Source organism: Cydia splendana, chromosome 11 (assembly GCF_910591565.1).
Source record: "Cydia splendana chromosome 11, ilCydSple1.2, whole genome shotgun sequence".
Classification (NCBI taxonomy): Eukaryota; Metazoa; Arthropoda; class Insecta; order Lepidoptera; family Tortricidae; genus Cydia; species Cydia splendana.
Window position 1 is genome coordinate 16,698,916 of NC_085970.1, and position 17,757 is coordinate 16,716,672.

The 17,757-nt window shown below is 38.3% G+C and overlaps 2 protein-coding genes and 1 long non-coding RNA gene across 3 annotated transcripts in view; all 3 read right to left on the bottom strand.

Annotated features, from left to right (window-relative positions):
* LOC134794983 (uncharacterized) overlaps positions 1 to 17,757 on the bottom strand; it is a 312,799-nt gene that overhangs the window by 94,272 nt on the left and 200,770 nt on the right. The window lies entirely within an intron of this gene.
* Positions 1 to 17,757, bottom strand: part of LOC134794914 (uncharacterized) — a 443,559-nt gene that overhangs the window by 11,550 nt on the left and 414,252 nt on the right. Inside the window, exon 2 of the mRNA XM_063766767.1 lies at positions 1,082 to 1,099. Coding sequence (XP_063622837.1) covers positions 1,082 to 1,094 — 13 coding nt within the window. The 5' untranslated portion in view covers positions 1,095 to 1,099. The remainder of the gene's footprint in view (positions 1 to 1,081; positions 1,100 to 17,757) is intronic.
* LOC134794829 (RNA polymerase II-associated factor 1 homolog) lies at positions 9,395 to 17,161 on the bottom strand. The gene is made up of 10 exons (XM_063766629.1): positions 16,987 to 17,161; positions 16,536 to 16,911; positions 15,184 to 15,473; positions 13,532 to 13,730; positions 12,790 to 12,972; positions 11,914 to 11,990; positions 11,320 to 11,556; positions 10,418 to 10,514; positions 9,876 to 10,100; positions 9,395 to 9,585 (listed from the first exon to the last, which is right to left on the bottom strand). The coding sequence occupies exons 1-10, from the start codon at positions 17,052 to 17,054 to the stop codon at positions 9,529 to 9,531; spliced, it is 1,809 nt and encodes a 602-aa protein (XP_063622699.1). The 5' UTR covers positions 17,055 to 17,161; the 3' UTR covers positions 9,395 to 9,528.

Genomic DNA, 17,757 nt, shown 5'->3' on the forward strand with positions numbered 1-17,757 from the left:
CCAGGGAGGTATTGGGATTATACTGAGCAACTTTTAGTATGGGACCAACCCCGAAATCGCAAATAAAAATTTACTCTCCCATAGAAAATGGACCGGCCAAAATGCATTCTGAAACAGAACAGACAATTTTTTTTTCGCGATTTCGGGGTTGGTCCCATTATGGGGACTCCCATAGGAAAAGTTGCTCAGTACAGTATAATCCCAAAACCTCCCTGGCAACGGGAATGCACTTATTTTTTGCCCACCCTATATATTATCGTCTAGTACTCTAATACTCGCTGTCTAATACCCACAACTCAGGCCTTATTGAGCTTACTGTGGGGCTAGATCGACTTAGTAATGATTGTCCTATGTTTTATTTATTTAAGTATGGGTATGTACCTTCGTTTTATGAAAATACCCATTTTATTGCTGGAGCAACGGGATACATATTTATACAATTCGCATTGTCAATAAAGTTGCGTTGGGGTTAGACATATGTCACAAAGGCCACTATGTTAATATTTTTAAGGCCACGGCCACATGTTAAGTTCATATTTATATTGTCAATAACTCCGATTATTGGATTGTCGTTTATCTAAAAATAGTGGCTCCAAGATGACGTCGACGACAACGACAACCAGGTACTTTATTTATTAAAAATCACTGCCTCCTTCCTACCTCCAATAATAAGCGATAATATAGGAGGAAACAAGATTTACATTAAATAATCGTAATACCTACTAACTATTACTCAGTAAATATATATACCTCAGAAATTACGTGACCAGTAGTGGACTAGGTAACTATTATTTTCTGATGAGGCCAGTTATTGGCAATTTAGCCTATTAAGAAATAAGAGATAAGAGATCTTTATTTGCATACCGTAGTACTGATGTTATATACATGGACCCTGGAAAGGGTGTAGCAAAAATAGATGGTTCACAATTTCACAGTTTTGGTTATTATTACTACTGACTTATACTTAGGTTCGATATTATAATACTTATACATTTTCTAATTACTGTTAGGCATACAGGTTAATCGCTCGCCTCGCTTTCTTGACGATTGATCGCGCAATTAAATATTTACTTTAACTTACCAGATAAATCCATAGTTGATTATTCTTCTATCGTAGCCGCATATAAGTTAAATTTTTACCAGCACTTGTAGGCAATTGATGGTCAATAAGGCTAAGACACAAAGACATGTAACAAGAGTAATTCTCAAAAAAGTGGCATCTTAACCTGTCATCGAGTTTTTGAATTGAATGGTTGTTTATTTGCTCTTTTTCATATGAAACAAAAATGTATCTAGATAAACTAAAACAATGTTTATTGAGGCCAAGTCATCATTTTTATTTAAATGTAATACTTATATATATAAAAAATAAAGAGTAGCACTTTTCACAGTAACCTTGTCTTGTCCCAAAGCATCGCTCTTCCAGTTTTAGTTCTTTAGATTTTATAAGCACCAATTCATGTAAATAAAATATAATGCTATATAATAACATAAACAATACCTTTTAAAATGTACATTGCACAGGCCTTATATAATTTTTTTTACAACAATATTCACGCACGAAGTTTGTCCAAGGATATTTTCACTGTAACCTGTATATACATCCGCGGTATTGCGTCTGACTCATACACAGAAAATTTTATTTATATCATAACTATGGCAAAATATTAGGTAAGTATCAAGCTAACCACCGTAGGGTACCATCATGACCCAAATGTCGTAGTTTCGTAGAGACAAGTGGTTAAAGGCAGGAATCTGGGGTTTGTAACGGAATGTTAACTTTAACTTGTCTCGATTATTTTACGAATTTGGTATGGGGCCTAATGTAATGTAATCATTTTAATATTGTATGAAGGTTTATTCATCTATGCTAAAAGTAAGAGATTCGTATTATTATCCGTTCAAGAGAAAAAATAAAAAATAATCTATTTTTCACTGTAACCTGCTTAACTTTAACCTATGTTCAATGTATAGGTTATTGTAAGTCTTGAAAATAACTTCTTCATTTTCCGTTCCCTTTTGAAATTTTGGGGTACCTACTTGAAGTAGTAAAACATATTTTTCATTCTTAAAAGTAAAAAAAATACAAAAAAAATAAATTCATTTACTTTAACCTGTCGATGCCACTTTCTTGAGAATCACTCGTATATGTAAGTAAATAAAATACCTTACACTACTTAATCTCCAGTTTCCCGTTATTTATGTAACTGCGATTTTAAATGCTCTTCACAGAAAATGTGTTTGCATGGGCACTCTGTGTTATGCGCTATGAATAAGTATAGCTTTAAAATAGTTGTGTCAGCGTTTTTAATATGCGTTTATCATTTCCACGGCGTTCGTGATAGCGTGGTGCGCGAGCCCGGACCGGCCGCTTACTGCCGTATCGCGGCCAAAGGAAACACCTATTGTAACTCGCTCTCCACCAAAACACCCGTGCTAGTCACAGAATGATATTGGCCCTGATCTTTTATAGCAATTTGCCTTAATTATCCTACTCGTAAACACTACTCGCGTATGATTATATTTATTGATTAGGTATGATTAGGTAATAATGGAAATTATTTAATTCCGAATGAAATATGAAACATGCTGTAGATGCTTTAAGTTAACCTATCATGACTACTTTGATAAAACTCGTAGGTATGTCTCGTGCTGTCAATCATAAGAAAAATGTGGTAACTTTGTATGGATTGCATGCAGAGTTAATACTGCGTTTTAACTTTGACTGGCAGTGCGAGATATGGGATTATTTCAAAGTAGTGACGATATGGGTTATTATTTAAAGGGGTTCAATTGTGTTCAGACTCAAATTTCCAATCATAATTTAGAAAAATACTTACAGTTTATTTTTTTAAAGTTGCTTAGGATGTTATCACTTAAACTTTTGGTGAATAGATTTTATTATAATTTACCTTTATTTTGATAATATTTTAAATTTTCTGCACGAACGTCATCATAATATAATCATTATACTTTTCATTTATTTTAAACCATCTCCTTAACTGTACTATATTTTCTTTCAGTGTACTATATTATTATATATGTAATTTTGCAATATATTATATTTCACTCAAAAAAAGTTGGCAACCCTATTTACAGTAAAGATATTAACGCTCGATTGAATTACGACGCCGACCTGAAACAGTATGAAGGTCAAGAGCTACAAATACCCAACCAAAGGCTCCCAAAAACGCTGACAAAGGCCAACGAGAGCAACGAAGCTCCCGAACTGGGTAGCAACGTGTCTACGCCTACGCTGCAGGCGAAGTTGGGGGCCGCGCTGAACCTCGCGAAGGAACTCGCTACGAAGCTTCGAGAGAAAATAGCTTTGTTAAGTGAACGGGAAGCTACGCTGAAAGATACATAAAGAAGGTAAGGATTTTTTATAAAAGCTCCCGCGAAACAAACTAAACTACCCAGTTATTAAATATTTTAGAAGGTAGGTACAGTAACTCGGACTATTACTCTAATTTACAAATTGAATTATTTACCGTACATTACGTACATAGCTCAGATAAGAGCGTCCAAGAAAACACGCTGTAGGACATTAACTTAGGGGTCATCATCATTCAAGTGTCATGTAAAATTAGGGGGCGCGATGAGACGCAAACGGGTCAAATTTTCAGGAAAAAAAGAATCACATATAACCTTTATACCCCTACTAAACGTTCTGTTTTTGACCGGTCAGGTGTATCGGTGGTGACAGTCCATACGCTATCAAGGGCGCCGCGCTCATACCTCGTCCGCGACGGCGACGGTATGTGGACAAACTGCCAGGGGCTGCTTCAGCTCTTCTACGGGACTGTGGGCCCCATGGACGTCGGTGTTGAGGTACAATCTGTGTCTGTAGTGACATGACATACGCTGTCGCTCATACCTTGACGACGGCGTGTGGGCGACCTATCAGGGGCTGCTGCAGCCCTCGTACGGGACCGCGGGCCGACGTGCGTCGGTATTCAGATACTGTCAAAATATCTTTAGTGACAGGAACAGGACATACTTTGCCGCGCTCTTACTCTATTATTGTCATACATTTATACATTATATCAATTTTATATATATGATTTTTATACGTAAGTACCTATAATGTCTTCTTTGATTTGCGGTGTCATCAGAAAACAAACTAAAATAAAATTCAGCGTAACCCTCTAAGCCCCTAAATTTCCCCCTAAAATCTGAAATAAGCAGTTTCGACTTCTTCACAGTGTTAGTGATGGTACTTGCCATAACTATTCCAAATTTCAGGTACCTACATCAAACGGTCTTTGAGAAAAACGCATTTAACCGATTTGCAAGACCGAAGTGATCCCATAAGAGCACCGTGAACAAAGTTTTGTACGGTGCTCTAAAAACTAAAAAAAAAATGAATAGGTACCTACCTTTTTTATGTGTACGAAGATAATATTCATTGTGCAAATACTCTGACGGCTCGATTCGGAAAATGAATTAGATTTCTACTAGACTTCAACAAGTTACGATACGGATAATTTAAAGATATTTGTAAGATAGATATGTCAAATTTGACGTTTCCGCGATTCTGGATATCCTCTTGAACGATTTCGACAAGTTATGACTTAGATATCCAAGTCACATCTAGTCGATATCTAATGTAGATCTAGTTGATCTCTAAATCGTTTCAAGATCTTGTGATTATCTCGAAATCCGAATAGGCCTGTTCACTCTACCTGTACGCCTACTAACTACTAACAAAAGACATCAACGAGAATCTAACTAAACCAACATGCCTGCACTTCGTTTTACGGAGCACTTAGGTTTTTCAATATACATATGTATATAGTTTAGATTATTATCATTTGATATTTACCAGTCGCTTTTCGGTGAAGGAAAACATCGTGAGGAAACCGGACTAATCCCCATATGGCCTAGTTTACCCTCTGGGTTGAAAGGTCAGATGGCAGTCGCTTTCGTAAAAACTAGTGCCTACGCCAATTCTCGGGATTAGTTGCCAAGCGGACCCCAGGCTCCCATGAGCCGTGGCAAAATGCCGGGATAACGCGAGGAAGATGATATAGTTTAGATTATTATTTCGGATGACTAGTAGATAAAGTATATAGTGACATAATAAGCTTTAAAAACGCTTCGTCACGCACAAATCACCTACTCTTTTCCTTGAGAAGATACGTTACAAGGCCAGGTGGTAGGTACTTGGCCACCTAATATTGACATCACCGCTGGTTGTGCTATCATTAAATTAAATCATATTCAACATTTAGAACGTATTGTCAGCTATTCTGCATATCAACCTGTTATTGTTATTATAGAGCTGTTATTACCATTTTAGTCCGGTTTTATGAAGTCTAATATTGCAAGTCATTATGATTAAGGTTTTGGTAACCTACTCGTATTAATCTTTGCGTAGCGTGATGTTGAATTTTTGATTCAACCCATTAGCATACTTACATAGATACTTAAAATCTACCAACTCAAATTGTGTGGCCTCGCATCAAAAGTAGCATAGTTATGTACCTATTTGTTCTACAAGGGGTAAAGTTATTGTTATACCTCTCGTGCTAATATTGAGCCACCAAAAACATTTTCATGTAAAATGTTGCCAAGACGAAACCATAAGGCTCGCACTGACAAAAAGTTATCAGATCTCTTGTAGAGCCAAGCATCTAACCTCTTCACCTTAGTCAAAATATGTGGCTTGACCGTTTCGCTACTGTCACATGGACGTAAGGTGAAAAATGTATTCACTATTCATTATTTTTTATAATACAATAGTTCTTGGAGTAACGAAACGGCCAAGCCACATATTTTGACAAGGGTTTAGAGTTTGTGAAGTTAGGGCTTGTAGAGTTAGAAGCTTGGCTCTACAAGAGATCTGATAACTTTTTGTCAGTGCGAGCCTTATGGTTTCGTCTTGGCAACATTTTACATGAATTTTTTTTTGGTAGGGCTTCCATCCCCTAATTTAAAGGGTTGCGCGTGTGATTTAAGAACCTACTATTAAAAATCCTGAAATACGTACATCGGGCATCTTTTATACAATCTGCTTTTTACTGATTCCCCATACAAACTTCAACCCCCTTTTTCCCCTAACGCCCTTTTCCACCCCCTTTTCACCCTTACGGGATGATTTTGGGGTTGAAAACTATTATATACCATTCCCTATTACAAAAACTAACTACATACCAAATTTCAACTAAATCGGTTCAGCGGTTATTGATTTCCCATACAAAATTCCACCCCCTTAGGGGCCAAAAATTTCAAGTTTTTGAATTTTTTTGTTGTTTGTGTACTAATACTATCTTACATACCAAATTTCAGCTTCCTAGGACTTCAGGGAGTACCCTAGAGGTTTTGATGATCAACAGTGAGTGAGTGAGTGAGTGACTCAGTGACGAAATCGGGGTTTTTTAGATATGAATAAAATCTAAACTATAAGAGCTATGCAATTGAAATTTTTTATGTTTAATAAGTCCACTATTGACATCATATCCCGAGAATTTTGTTTATCTGGTATAATCCAAACCCATATTATGATGGTTCAAAAAAACGACGAAACGCTTCGAGAAAAGGTAGATAGTGCCCTTGCGCTTCGCTTTGCTCGTCTTGGCGGGGGCACTACCGTGCCCCCAGATACCAGAGCAAGCGAACGATTCCAAAATTGTATTCGAAAAGTGGAATCTTGAGCGTTGCGAGGGTTTCAAGGCACGAGGGTTAAACAAATTTTGCCACCGAATGAAACACAAAAATTTGCACCGCACCAACACAAGAAAAATAGTAACTCTAAAATATCAAACAAATTCAGAAGCAAATCGATTCGGAATGAATGTTATTAAATGTTTATCATTCAAAATAATTCATTTAACCTTTTGGACGCCAATGGCCGATATATCCGCAGCGCAGGTTTAACGCCAAAGACCGACTCCCATCTTAAATTTCGGCAACGCACTTGGACACAACACAGTCCATGGGCGATGGTGATGGTGACAGTCACTGTTACACTCGCACAGTGACATTGACAGCCGGCATCATGGGCGGTTCAGCAATTATGCACGAGCAATAGAAATATCATCAGGCAATGAAGTTGATATTGGTAACAAAAGTATAATAATCCATACTAATATTATAAAGGCGAAAATGTGTCTGTCTGTCTGTTACCTCTTCACGCCTAAGCCGCTGAACCGATTTAGTTGAAATTTGGTATATGTACTAGAGATACGGCTCGATTTGGGAAATGAATTAGAGATTCACTAGATATGAAAAAGTAAAGGTTCCACGGCAAAAGGTATCTTATGGCGGCTGGCGCCGCGATTCGGGAAATGAATTATAGATTCACTAGATATGAAATAGTAAAGGTGACGTTCCACGGCAAAAGGTACCTTATGGCGGCTGGCGCTTACGTCGCATAGCGCCGCAATAATATTGGAGCGGCGTTAATATTAGCGTAAGCGCCAACCACTATAAGGTACCTTTATCCGAGGGACGTCACATATCTTTACTATATCGTATCTAGTTATCTCTAATTCATTTCCCGAATCGCGCCGATAGTTTGAGTCCCGGGGTAGGACATAGGATAGTTTTTAGGGGTCGTCCAGAAATCATGTGATCATATTTGGCCTATTGTTGACCCCCCTTCCCCCTTGGTGATATTTGGTGATTTTAACGCAACCCCCCCACCCCTCCCCCTGCCACAAGATCATCTGATAATTATGATGTGGGGACTGTGGGGTACCCTTAGACGCTAAGCAATCAAGGCCATGGCGCCGATGCGAGCTTTTATTATTAATGTTTTAAAGTTGGTGCTTTGGTGGTTCTCACCACCTTGGGGGATGAATTTTCAAAAATGCTTAAATTCGTTTTCATGTTCTTTAATTTAATACCTTTTTGCAAAGTTTCAAGTTCCTAGCTTATAATAAACTTTTGCACCCCAAGACGAACTTTCATCCCCTTTTTAACCCCCTTAGGGGTTGAATTTCCAAAACCTTTTTTTGTAATCGGCTATTATTATGCCTTTCTACGAAGTTTCAAAGCATTTGTAATGGATTCAAACTTTCAACCCCTTTTTAACCCTGTTAGGGGATGATTTTTACAAAACGCTGAAATCACTTTTCCTGTCTTAATAATATTCCCAAATACAAAGATTCAAGTCCCGCGTTCGAAAAAATGTTTGATATCCATACAAACTTTCGACCCCTTTTTCACCACCTTAGGGGATGAATTTTCAAAAACGCTGAAATTAGTTTTTTTTTGTATTTTAATAATATATCTTTTTACGAAGTTTCAAATTCCTAGCTTAAAATAAAACTTGAACCCCATACAAACTTTCATCCCCTTTTTAACCCCCTTAGGGGTTGAATTTCTCAAAATCGCTTCTTATCTCTTGTGAGTCTTGTACACTTTATAAATGTAATCTGGTGTGCAAATTACAACTTCAACTTCTCCAGCTTCAACTTCCTCAACTTCTCCAACTTCTTCAACTTCCCCAACTTCTTTATCTTCCTAACCTTCTTCGACTTCTGCAACTTCTTCATCTTAGTCAACTTCAACTTCTTCAACTTAAACTTCTCCAATCTATTTCAACTGCGACAAAGGCATCCATGGTAATGAAAAAGCGGATGAAGCCGCAAAAGCGGCGGCTACAAACGGTAATAGCTCTTTCTTCCAATGTTTTAGTAAGGACTTGGATGTAGTTTCCTCTGCAAAGCTGTTTTCTGATTGGTCTGATCCAAAGACATATGTAACTTCGTATAAGATGAATAAAGTCTAAGGAAAAAACGTGCCTCGGAAATCAAGAAAAAGTGTCATTCTCGGATAGATGGCGCACACACCTTTAGCCTATGCTCGGCTAGATGGCATGACGACACCGTTTCATATTTACAAATTTTAACACATAGATATCAGCAAATATCAGTGAATGAACATGGGTCAAAATGATATAAAAATAATAAAATCATTTATCCATATATATACATTTTTTTGATAATTTTATACGTTTTCATTTTGAGTTTTAGTCGTGTGCCGATAGATGCCAGTAAATTTACTGTGACTACAACATTTACTATGACAGGACCCCTCTATACTATCTATTCTCTTTGGTCTGATCAAACACTAGCATGTGACATCACAATCAAATTACCTACTATTTATAGTTTTATATGGGTTTTGAAATAGAAATTGTGTCAAAAAATAACTGCTGTCTACGTTCTCTATTAATCTTCTGGTGCTTCATTTCATGCATGGGGTAAAATAATGTTTTAAATACAGTCAAATACCCTATTGACGTGCATTCCAACAAGGTGCACGATACGCGTGGCGTTCAAAGGAATCAAAGGGTTAAAGAAAAACAAAGATAATTATTCAGTCAATGACTTTAATTCGAACAGATATACTTGGTCAAGCAGATCTTGTCAGTAGAAAAAGGCGGCAAATTTGAAAAATGTAGGCGCGATGGGATATCGTCTCATAGAAAATTGAATTTCGCGCCTTTTTCTACTGACAGGGTTGGCTTGACCATCTATCTATATCTTATAAATTACAATACGCATAAGTCTAAATTCACTAGTCGGAGCCGCTATGTTTAGATGAGGCGCTAGATGCTGATCCACTTCGAGAGCCCTGCAACAAAAATTTAATAAATCTTAATATAATTTATTAAAAGTATGCATTACCCGTTTCTAATTTAGCTTATTATGTTAATCCTTTGACCGCTAAAGACCCTTTGCCTCGAGCCTTTGGAAGGGGCTCTTGGGCCTTTAGACGAGGCTCTTGAGCCTTTAGAAGAGGCCCTGTGCAACCCGTGAGTATATACGCTACTGGTGCGAGGAAAACCCTTGGGGGGAGGCTTCTGAGCCTTAAGATGACAAATTCATCGACTGAATAACACGTGAATCACTTAGGCCACTTACCCGTTTCGACCCGCTACCAGAGCGGCTACGACTCCTTTCAGATCCACTCCCAGAGCCCGACTTCCTCGAGCTCGCCCTTGAGCCTTTGGAAGAGGCTCTCGAGCCTTTAGAAGAGGCTCTTGAGCCTTTAGAAGAGGCGCGTGAAGCCCGAGAGGACGCTCGGCTGGAGCGCTTGCTGGCGCGGGATGATGCGCGGGAACTCGCTTTGGAAGTGGCTTTGGAGCCCTGAAAATAAAATATAGTAAGTATAGATAACAAATTTAATATTTACTTTTTTTCCTCTATTATTGGCCTCGTAGCCTAGTCTGTAAAATGATTTTGCCTAAGTATATACACCGAATATAGTTTCTGGTTTAATGATCAAGAGTTTATGTGTGTATTTAAGAATTTATTTTTTAACTTCTAAGTAGTAAGTACTATTTCCTTCCTTTCCGCCCGCTACTTCGTCCGCGTAGAAGTCGTTAAAAAGTTTAAATCCCATTTTAACCGTCTTGAATACATCAATGGCATACACAACCGTATACAATGTTCGATGGCCTTACCTTCCCACTGCCTTTGGAGCTGGCCCGAGAGCCCCTCGAGCTGGCGCGGGACGAAGCCCGCGATCCTGAGCGGGATCGGGAACGCCCGGACCCGGACCTGGAAGCCAACAATACACATTATCATCTATACCAAAACTTATTTAGAGCAGAAGAGGCACAAAATAAAAAAAAACGTGCCTCAAAATTTACAGTAAAGTGTCGTTCTATAGAACTTGCTATCTATGTAAACAAAAGTCATTAGTAAATTCATCATTCAGAGACAATTTCAATATGGCGGTTTGTTTACATAGTTAGCAAGTTCCATAGAATGACACTTTAGATCTACATATTCTTAATGTGCGGTCTAGTACATTGTGCGGTAGTTCAATTGCATTGAACAATTCGGTTACGACGCAAAATACGGCGCCGTATAGCGCCATCTAGTTCGGCTTCTGCCCAGGACTTAGTCTGTGTAGAACGGTGATTTTTGTCCGAAAAAAACTAGCCTGTGTCATTCCCGGGTTTCCATGGAGTCAAATTATATCCATACAAAATTTAATCTGAATCGGTTTTGCAGTTTAACTATAAAAAGGTAACAGACAGAGTTAGTTACTTTCGCCAGGGGTGCAAAACTCCTGACTTCGGCTAAACTCGGCTCCGCTCGGCTCAGCACTGCTCCGAGCAATTATTAGGGTTGACACCACTTGACGTCCCTTTGCGTGCACGACCACAGATAAGATAATGGCTTGAATTTTGACAACCCTAAATAGCCGAAAGGGATAGTGCCATATATTAGAAAGGGACAGCATGATTCGACCCTAAACCGCTGTCAAACTTCGGTTTTGTAGGAAGTTTCCTTTCTGTACGGTAGTACTATTATTTATTCTGTGCTTTCGCATTTATAATACTAATAAGGATTGTACCTCGCTGAGCCAGACCGGGCTGAGCCCGACCTCGATCTTGACCTCGACTTCCGCGACGCCGCCGAGCCCGAGCGTGACCTTGACCGCGACTTGGACCGTGACTTGGACCTGGACTTGGATCGCGACTTGGACCTGGACTTGGATCGCGATTTGGATCTAGATTTGGATCGCGAACCGGAGCGGGACCGCTCTGAACCCGCTGGGGATTTTGAGACAGATTTCGAGCGGGAACGAGATCTGAAATGCATTAATAGGGGTATTTGACTGTATTTAAAATAAGTTATTTCACACCATGCATGAAATAAAGCACAAAATAATTATTAGAAAAATATAGATAGCAGTTATTTTTAAACACAAGTTCTATTTAAGAAATCGGATAGTAATAACTATATGCGGCAAAAAGGCGAGAAAGACAACGCTTTGCGCCTGCATTTTTTAAATTTACCGCCTTTTTTACTGACGTATATGGCTTGCCAAACTATATATCATTGCCTAACTAAAAATTCATAACACAAGCTTACAGTGGGCTTAGTTAATTTAGTAAGAATCTCCTATATTACTTATTTAATTTGAATGTGTGTAGAATATTCGTACCTTTCTTTTTCTCCATTCTGCTCTTGTTTTTCCTCTTCTTCCTCGTCCTCTTCCTCTTCTTCTTCGTCTTCCTCTTCCTGTTTGAAACAACATTTGTTACTTTACCAACAAAAGTGAACTATGTATTTATAGTTGGTCAAGCAGATCTTGTCAGTAGAAAAAGGCGGCAAATTTGAAAAATGTAGGCGCGTAGGGATATCGTCTCATAGAAAATTTGAATTTCGCGTCTTTTTCTACTGACAAGATTTGCTTGACCAGATATAGTTAAGAGAAACTTAGGCGTTGCGGATATATGATAAATCTGAATCAAAAGAAATAAATCAGATCTGAACACACTTTTGGGTTTTTGATTCTTATTTCAAGGACTACTCCCAATAGGCTCTAACTGTTTCACGCAGCCTCAGTAGGTGGTGTTCAGCCGCGCTGTGGTCAGTGCTTTACTACGAGCGCTGTGACAGTTACACTAGTAAAACCAGATTGGCCGCCGCTGTTTTATATTTAGAAATCTCTGAGACCCTCAAATTGTGAATAGGGTATTTGACTGTATTTAAAATAAATTATTTAACACCATGCATGAAATAAAGCACCAGAAGACAAATAGAGAAACGTGGACAGCAGTCATTTTTAGATACAATTTATATTTTAAAACCCGTATAAAACTATAAAGAGTAGGTAATTTGATTGTGACGTCACATGCTAGTGTTTCATATAAATTCCATAATAGCAAAATCGTTTTGACAGCTCTAAAAAAGAAACTAGTTGTCAAAAATCGGAATGTTAACGCAAAACAAAAAAGGCGCCCAATTTTTTTTAGTTACCACATCTGAACGGGCTCTTCCCTGAGCCTCAGTCGAGCTTCAGTTAGGCAACGGTTACCTGAACAGGTTCCAATTGTTTTTCTCTGAGCCTCAATATACGGTGTTCGTTCGCGCTGAGCGGCCGGTGCGTCACCACGAGCCGCGTCAGCGCCTGCGCGGCCGCCCCGGCGCGCGCGCGGCGCTTGGAGAGCCGCACGCGGGTTTCTAGCTCGTTGTAGTACACTGCGTGGTTTCTCACAACCTGGAGGAGAAATAGAATACATCACTGAAGTATACTAAAATACTTAATTTTATTAATTAATAGCTGTTTCATATGTGGAAGCCTATGTAATTTTTCCCTGCCAACACCACTGGGTGTTGCCTAAATAAATTTGCCTATGGAGAGTCCAGGACTAACGCTTACTATTAATTAAAATCGGGTTCCATAGGTAATTTGACTATGAAAAGGTAACGAGCAGACAAGTAAAGTAAGCACAAATTTCAAGTACAATGTGACTAAGTATTAAATTATCATTTTTACCTAACTTTCATTTTATGGCTACAATTCGTACTAATAAAAAATATTTATCTTATTACTTGTACAACAACGTATGCAATGTAAATATATAATGCAATCAGACAAGCATTGGTAGCACAGCTGTAAGAGCGGTGAACTAGGCTAGTTTCCCAGGATCGCTAGATTGAATCTTGTGAATATTTTCAAAAATTGCCTTAACACATTCACTGTCATTCTTTTCCAAGAATATGCTAGGTGTGTCTATTTAGTATTGGAAATGCGGTGAAAGTGTTAAAAAACTCACCAAGAAATAATTCTCCTCATAACCCTTAGAAGCCTTGCTCTTAACGTTCCAGTTGTATTCCCGAGCCATCTTGTACTCGTAAGTATCCCCGTCCAGGTACGGAACGTTTTCGGTGACGTCTCTGCGGCGCTTCAATATCGTGTCTTCGGTGGGCAGACAGTAGGCTACGAATTGTTCTCCGCTTTCGTCCATCACACCTCTGTGAACACATTAGAAGTGATTTAATTTTACGTAAAATTTTAACAATGGTGTTCCAGACCTTTGGGAGGCGTGCGCGGAGCCGAAGACGACACGTAGAGGCCCTTTTGACACTTTAATGAATAAGGGGTACACCGAGCGGATGCTGCCCTAGCCCGTGTCATGGGACTTGATAGGTTTATTATTAATTTATTATGTAGTGTTGTGGCTGTATATAGCCATAGCCACTAGGGTGGTTCACGTTTGTATGGGAAAAATTCAAACTCTAGCTAGAAGAAGCGGCACCCTCTCATTTTGTTACACTTATTATATTGACAAAATACGTCAAGTTTTATAATCTTATCTCAACTACAAGGGGGTGCTCAAACACTTTGAAATTTTTCAAAGTTGTATTGAATAAAAAAAAATATTTTTTTTTATGTAAGTTGTAGTTTTGACGTTATTAGAAAGTGTGATTTAAAAGTTTTTAATTAAATAAACATTTTTATTTCTATCTTAATGATTTTTTTTAGGTGAAATTCAAAAAATCTTACTTTTGAAAAATTATAAAAAATAGAAATAAAAATGTTTCTCTTCTTTAAAACTTACAAATGACATGTACAAATAGTGCGAAAACATACTTCAATAAAATTCTGAATAATAAAAACTTTTTTTTAAGGGTTTTATACAAAATACAAAATTTCAAAGTGGTTGAGCACCCCCTTGTAGTTGAGATAAAGTTACGAAACTTGCTGTATTTTATCAGCATAATAAGTGTAACAAAAAGGGGGTGCCCCGTAGGAAAATAAAAAAAATGTTTTTTGAACCACCCTAATAGCCACTTTTGTTAATGAGCCAGTGCTCATTAACAAATCTACTATTTTGGTGAAATATAGTATGAGGATGAGAAATGTATTGTTGAAGTTCATTAATTAATTAGGTTATAGAACTTATAATTACTTAAATTATAAAACACAGTATCATTTTCTAACCATTGTACCTGGCTGGACCGACTTATTTTAACGCACATTAAAAAAAAATTGTGGGATGCCAATCTTTAAAACAAACTAAAATACTTTGAGTTTTTAGAGCCATAATTTTTCTGCTTTAAAGCCTCCTTGATCTCCTGCCAACAATGACCAATGGGCATTATTTGGCCATCCCTATATAAAAAGAAAAACCGGAGAAGTGCGAGTCAGACTCGCCCACCGAGGGTTCCGTACTTTTTAATAGGTATTTGTTGTAATAGCAGCAATAATCATCTGTGAAAATTTCAACTGTCTATGAAGTGGAGTCTTAGTATTAGTAATAAGGTCCCGTTTTTACCCTTTGGGTATGGAACCCTAAAAATTGCAGCAATTAGTTTTAAGAACGATAATTTTTCTGCTTTATAAGCCTTGGGCCAGATTAAACATTCATTGGGCATTCTTTGCCCATCCCTGGATAAAAAGAAAAATGTACAATGAAATACTGACCGAATCATAGCCTGTGACATAGCTTCAATTTGTCCGGCGACATTCTTATCCGCCGGTGCAGGATCCGTGTCAAATATGACCTGCGCACATGGATACTTCCACATCTCAAAGTCTGGGAACACCGGCATAATCTCCACGGGCACAACTCCTGGCTTGCTGTAGTGCTTCTCGATAGGCAACTTGTTGTCTTCAAATGTCTTTTCGATGGCCTTGATCTGGCTCTCACGGTCCATGTAAAGAGTCTCTTCGCTGAATATCTTCTTGACATTGTAACCGACTTTAGCTTCAACCTGTAAATTTTGTTAAATGAATTTGTATATTATAATAGGTATCTTGGATTCTTATTTATCTATGGGTGGTATTTCACCTAATTAAAACCAAAATATTACTTTGCTATAAATTTTTGCTTTTGGTGGTGGTTTGTTATATTTATTTGCGTATTTATTTTTGCGGTGGGAGGGTGGGAACATTAATTGCATGTAAAATTACGCAAGTAAGTATAACGGGTTAGCACTTAGCAGTAATTGATCTTTTTCGCGGATTTGTTATATTTATTTGCGTATTTATTTTTGGGGTGGGAGGGTGGGAACATTAATTGCATGTAAAAATACGCAAGTAAGTATAACGGGTTAGCACTTAGCAGTAATTGATCTTTTTCATGGATTAGCAAAGTAATATTTTGGTTTTAATTAATATGGATTTCGGCAAAGTAACATCTGATTCTATTTGGTATTCCACCTGTCCAATTAAAGCAAAAGCAAATCTCACTCTCTCATTAAAGCAAAATGTGAGACACAATACACATTGGACAAAGAAATTGGAATACCACCCTATTATAAATATCTAAATTAATTAAATTAATGTGGTGACTGATTTTATAAACAATAAATGAGTTTGGAAGATTTTACTCATATTATTATCATTAAATCATTTTTAAATAAATTACTAAAACTATGTTATGTAATTTACAGTTGTAAATAAAATTTCATTACATAAAAAAGGTTCATATTAGTAAGAGTCCGGCCTTCATAAAACACCAGTTATTATTATTTAAAAACAGTGGTTGATTTGCCCTAAGGCCCAGTAGGCCCAGGCCTGTGGCAAGATATTAGGGGCGGCAAATTGTGGCAAAAAATTCACAGATGATAACAAAAAACAACTCAAAATGTAGTCAATATGTTGGGTGCTTAGAAAGGGGCGCCTACAGGGCCTGGGGCCTAGGATTGCAAATCCGCCACTGTTTAAAAATATAAGTAAGTGTAAACAATCTTAAGGCAGATGTACCTTAGGTATAGTTACCCAGGGTACATCTGCCCTAAGGCTAAGGCCCTAAGGCCAGTGCCTTTACTGACCTTTTCCATAGACTGAGGCTGGAACCTGGTCTGCTCAGTCGAGATGTACTCCGAGCGACGAAGCCACGACACATTCTTTGCATGATGACGCGACCTCTTAGAGTCCTGTGGCGTCAAAACGTCGTCTTCTAACAATTTCTCATCTGCTGGGTCCAGAACTGCGTTGCCATCGCCTTGGTAAATGTCCCGGTTTATCAGATCTATGTGGACACCCAAATCATGCTCTGTGAGGACTTCATACCGGTAATTCTTTTCCAATGAGGTGGGATTGTACTGAATGAAACGAGTCGACGGGAAAGGATAAGTAATAAACTTTAAGTCAAATGGTATGTCGGGCAGCGTATTACAGAATTTAACGCGGGTCACAAGCTCCGATCTGTAATGAAAATAATTATGTTATGTATAGAAATGCCTACGTAGCGGCAGGGTTGTTATGTTTTGAGAAACTAACCTCCTTTCGCCAGTTCTTTGCGGGCGTTTGTCCCGTTCCGGCTCGTTGGTCTGAACCGTTGGCGGCATTATGGGATTCACTTTGAATAAGTATTACAAACACATGTTAAACTTTAACGCCGTTAAAAACATTTGCAATCGCTGTAACTTTATAGCTCGTTTGACAACTGATCGAGTCGAGGTCGCTCATGGGTCGCTCGCTTGGCAGCTTGACATAAGCTTGACTGACAGGCGGAAAGGTCCAAATTAAAGCCATAACACACTACCGCACCGGACGCATCCTTGGTGCGCCACACTCATAAGTGAGAGCGAGAAACAGATATCTCTTTCTCGCTCTTGCTTATAGGTAATCATAGCTCGGTTCGGGTCCAAAGAGAGAATTAAGGGTACACTGGGGTACACGGAAAGTACATGTCTAGTCAGTAGTAAAAGGCGCGAAATTCTAATTTTCTATAGGACGAAAACCCTTCGCGAGTACGTTTTTAAATTTGCCGCTCTTTTCTACTAACGAGAGTATATAGTTGGTCAAGCAGATCTTGTCAGTAGAAAAATGCGGCAAATTTGAAAAATGTAGGGGCGAAGGGATACCGTCTCATAGAATATTTGAATTTCGCGCCTTTTTCTACTGACAAGATTTGCTTGACCATCTATATTTGTAAAGGCTAGTCTATAAGGCCGCATACGCACGGCAGCTTTTTCAACGCGCGTTAAAAAAGCGTTTGAATGACACAAATGGATAACCATGTATCTATTCACACGACAGCGGTGGTGC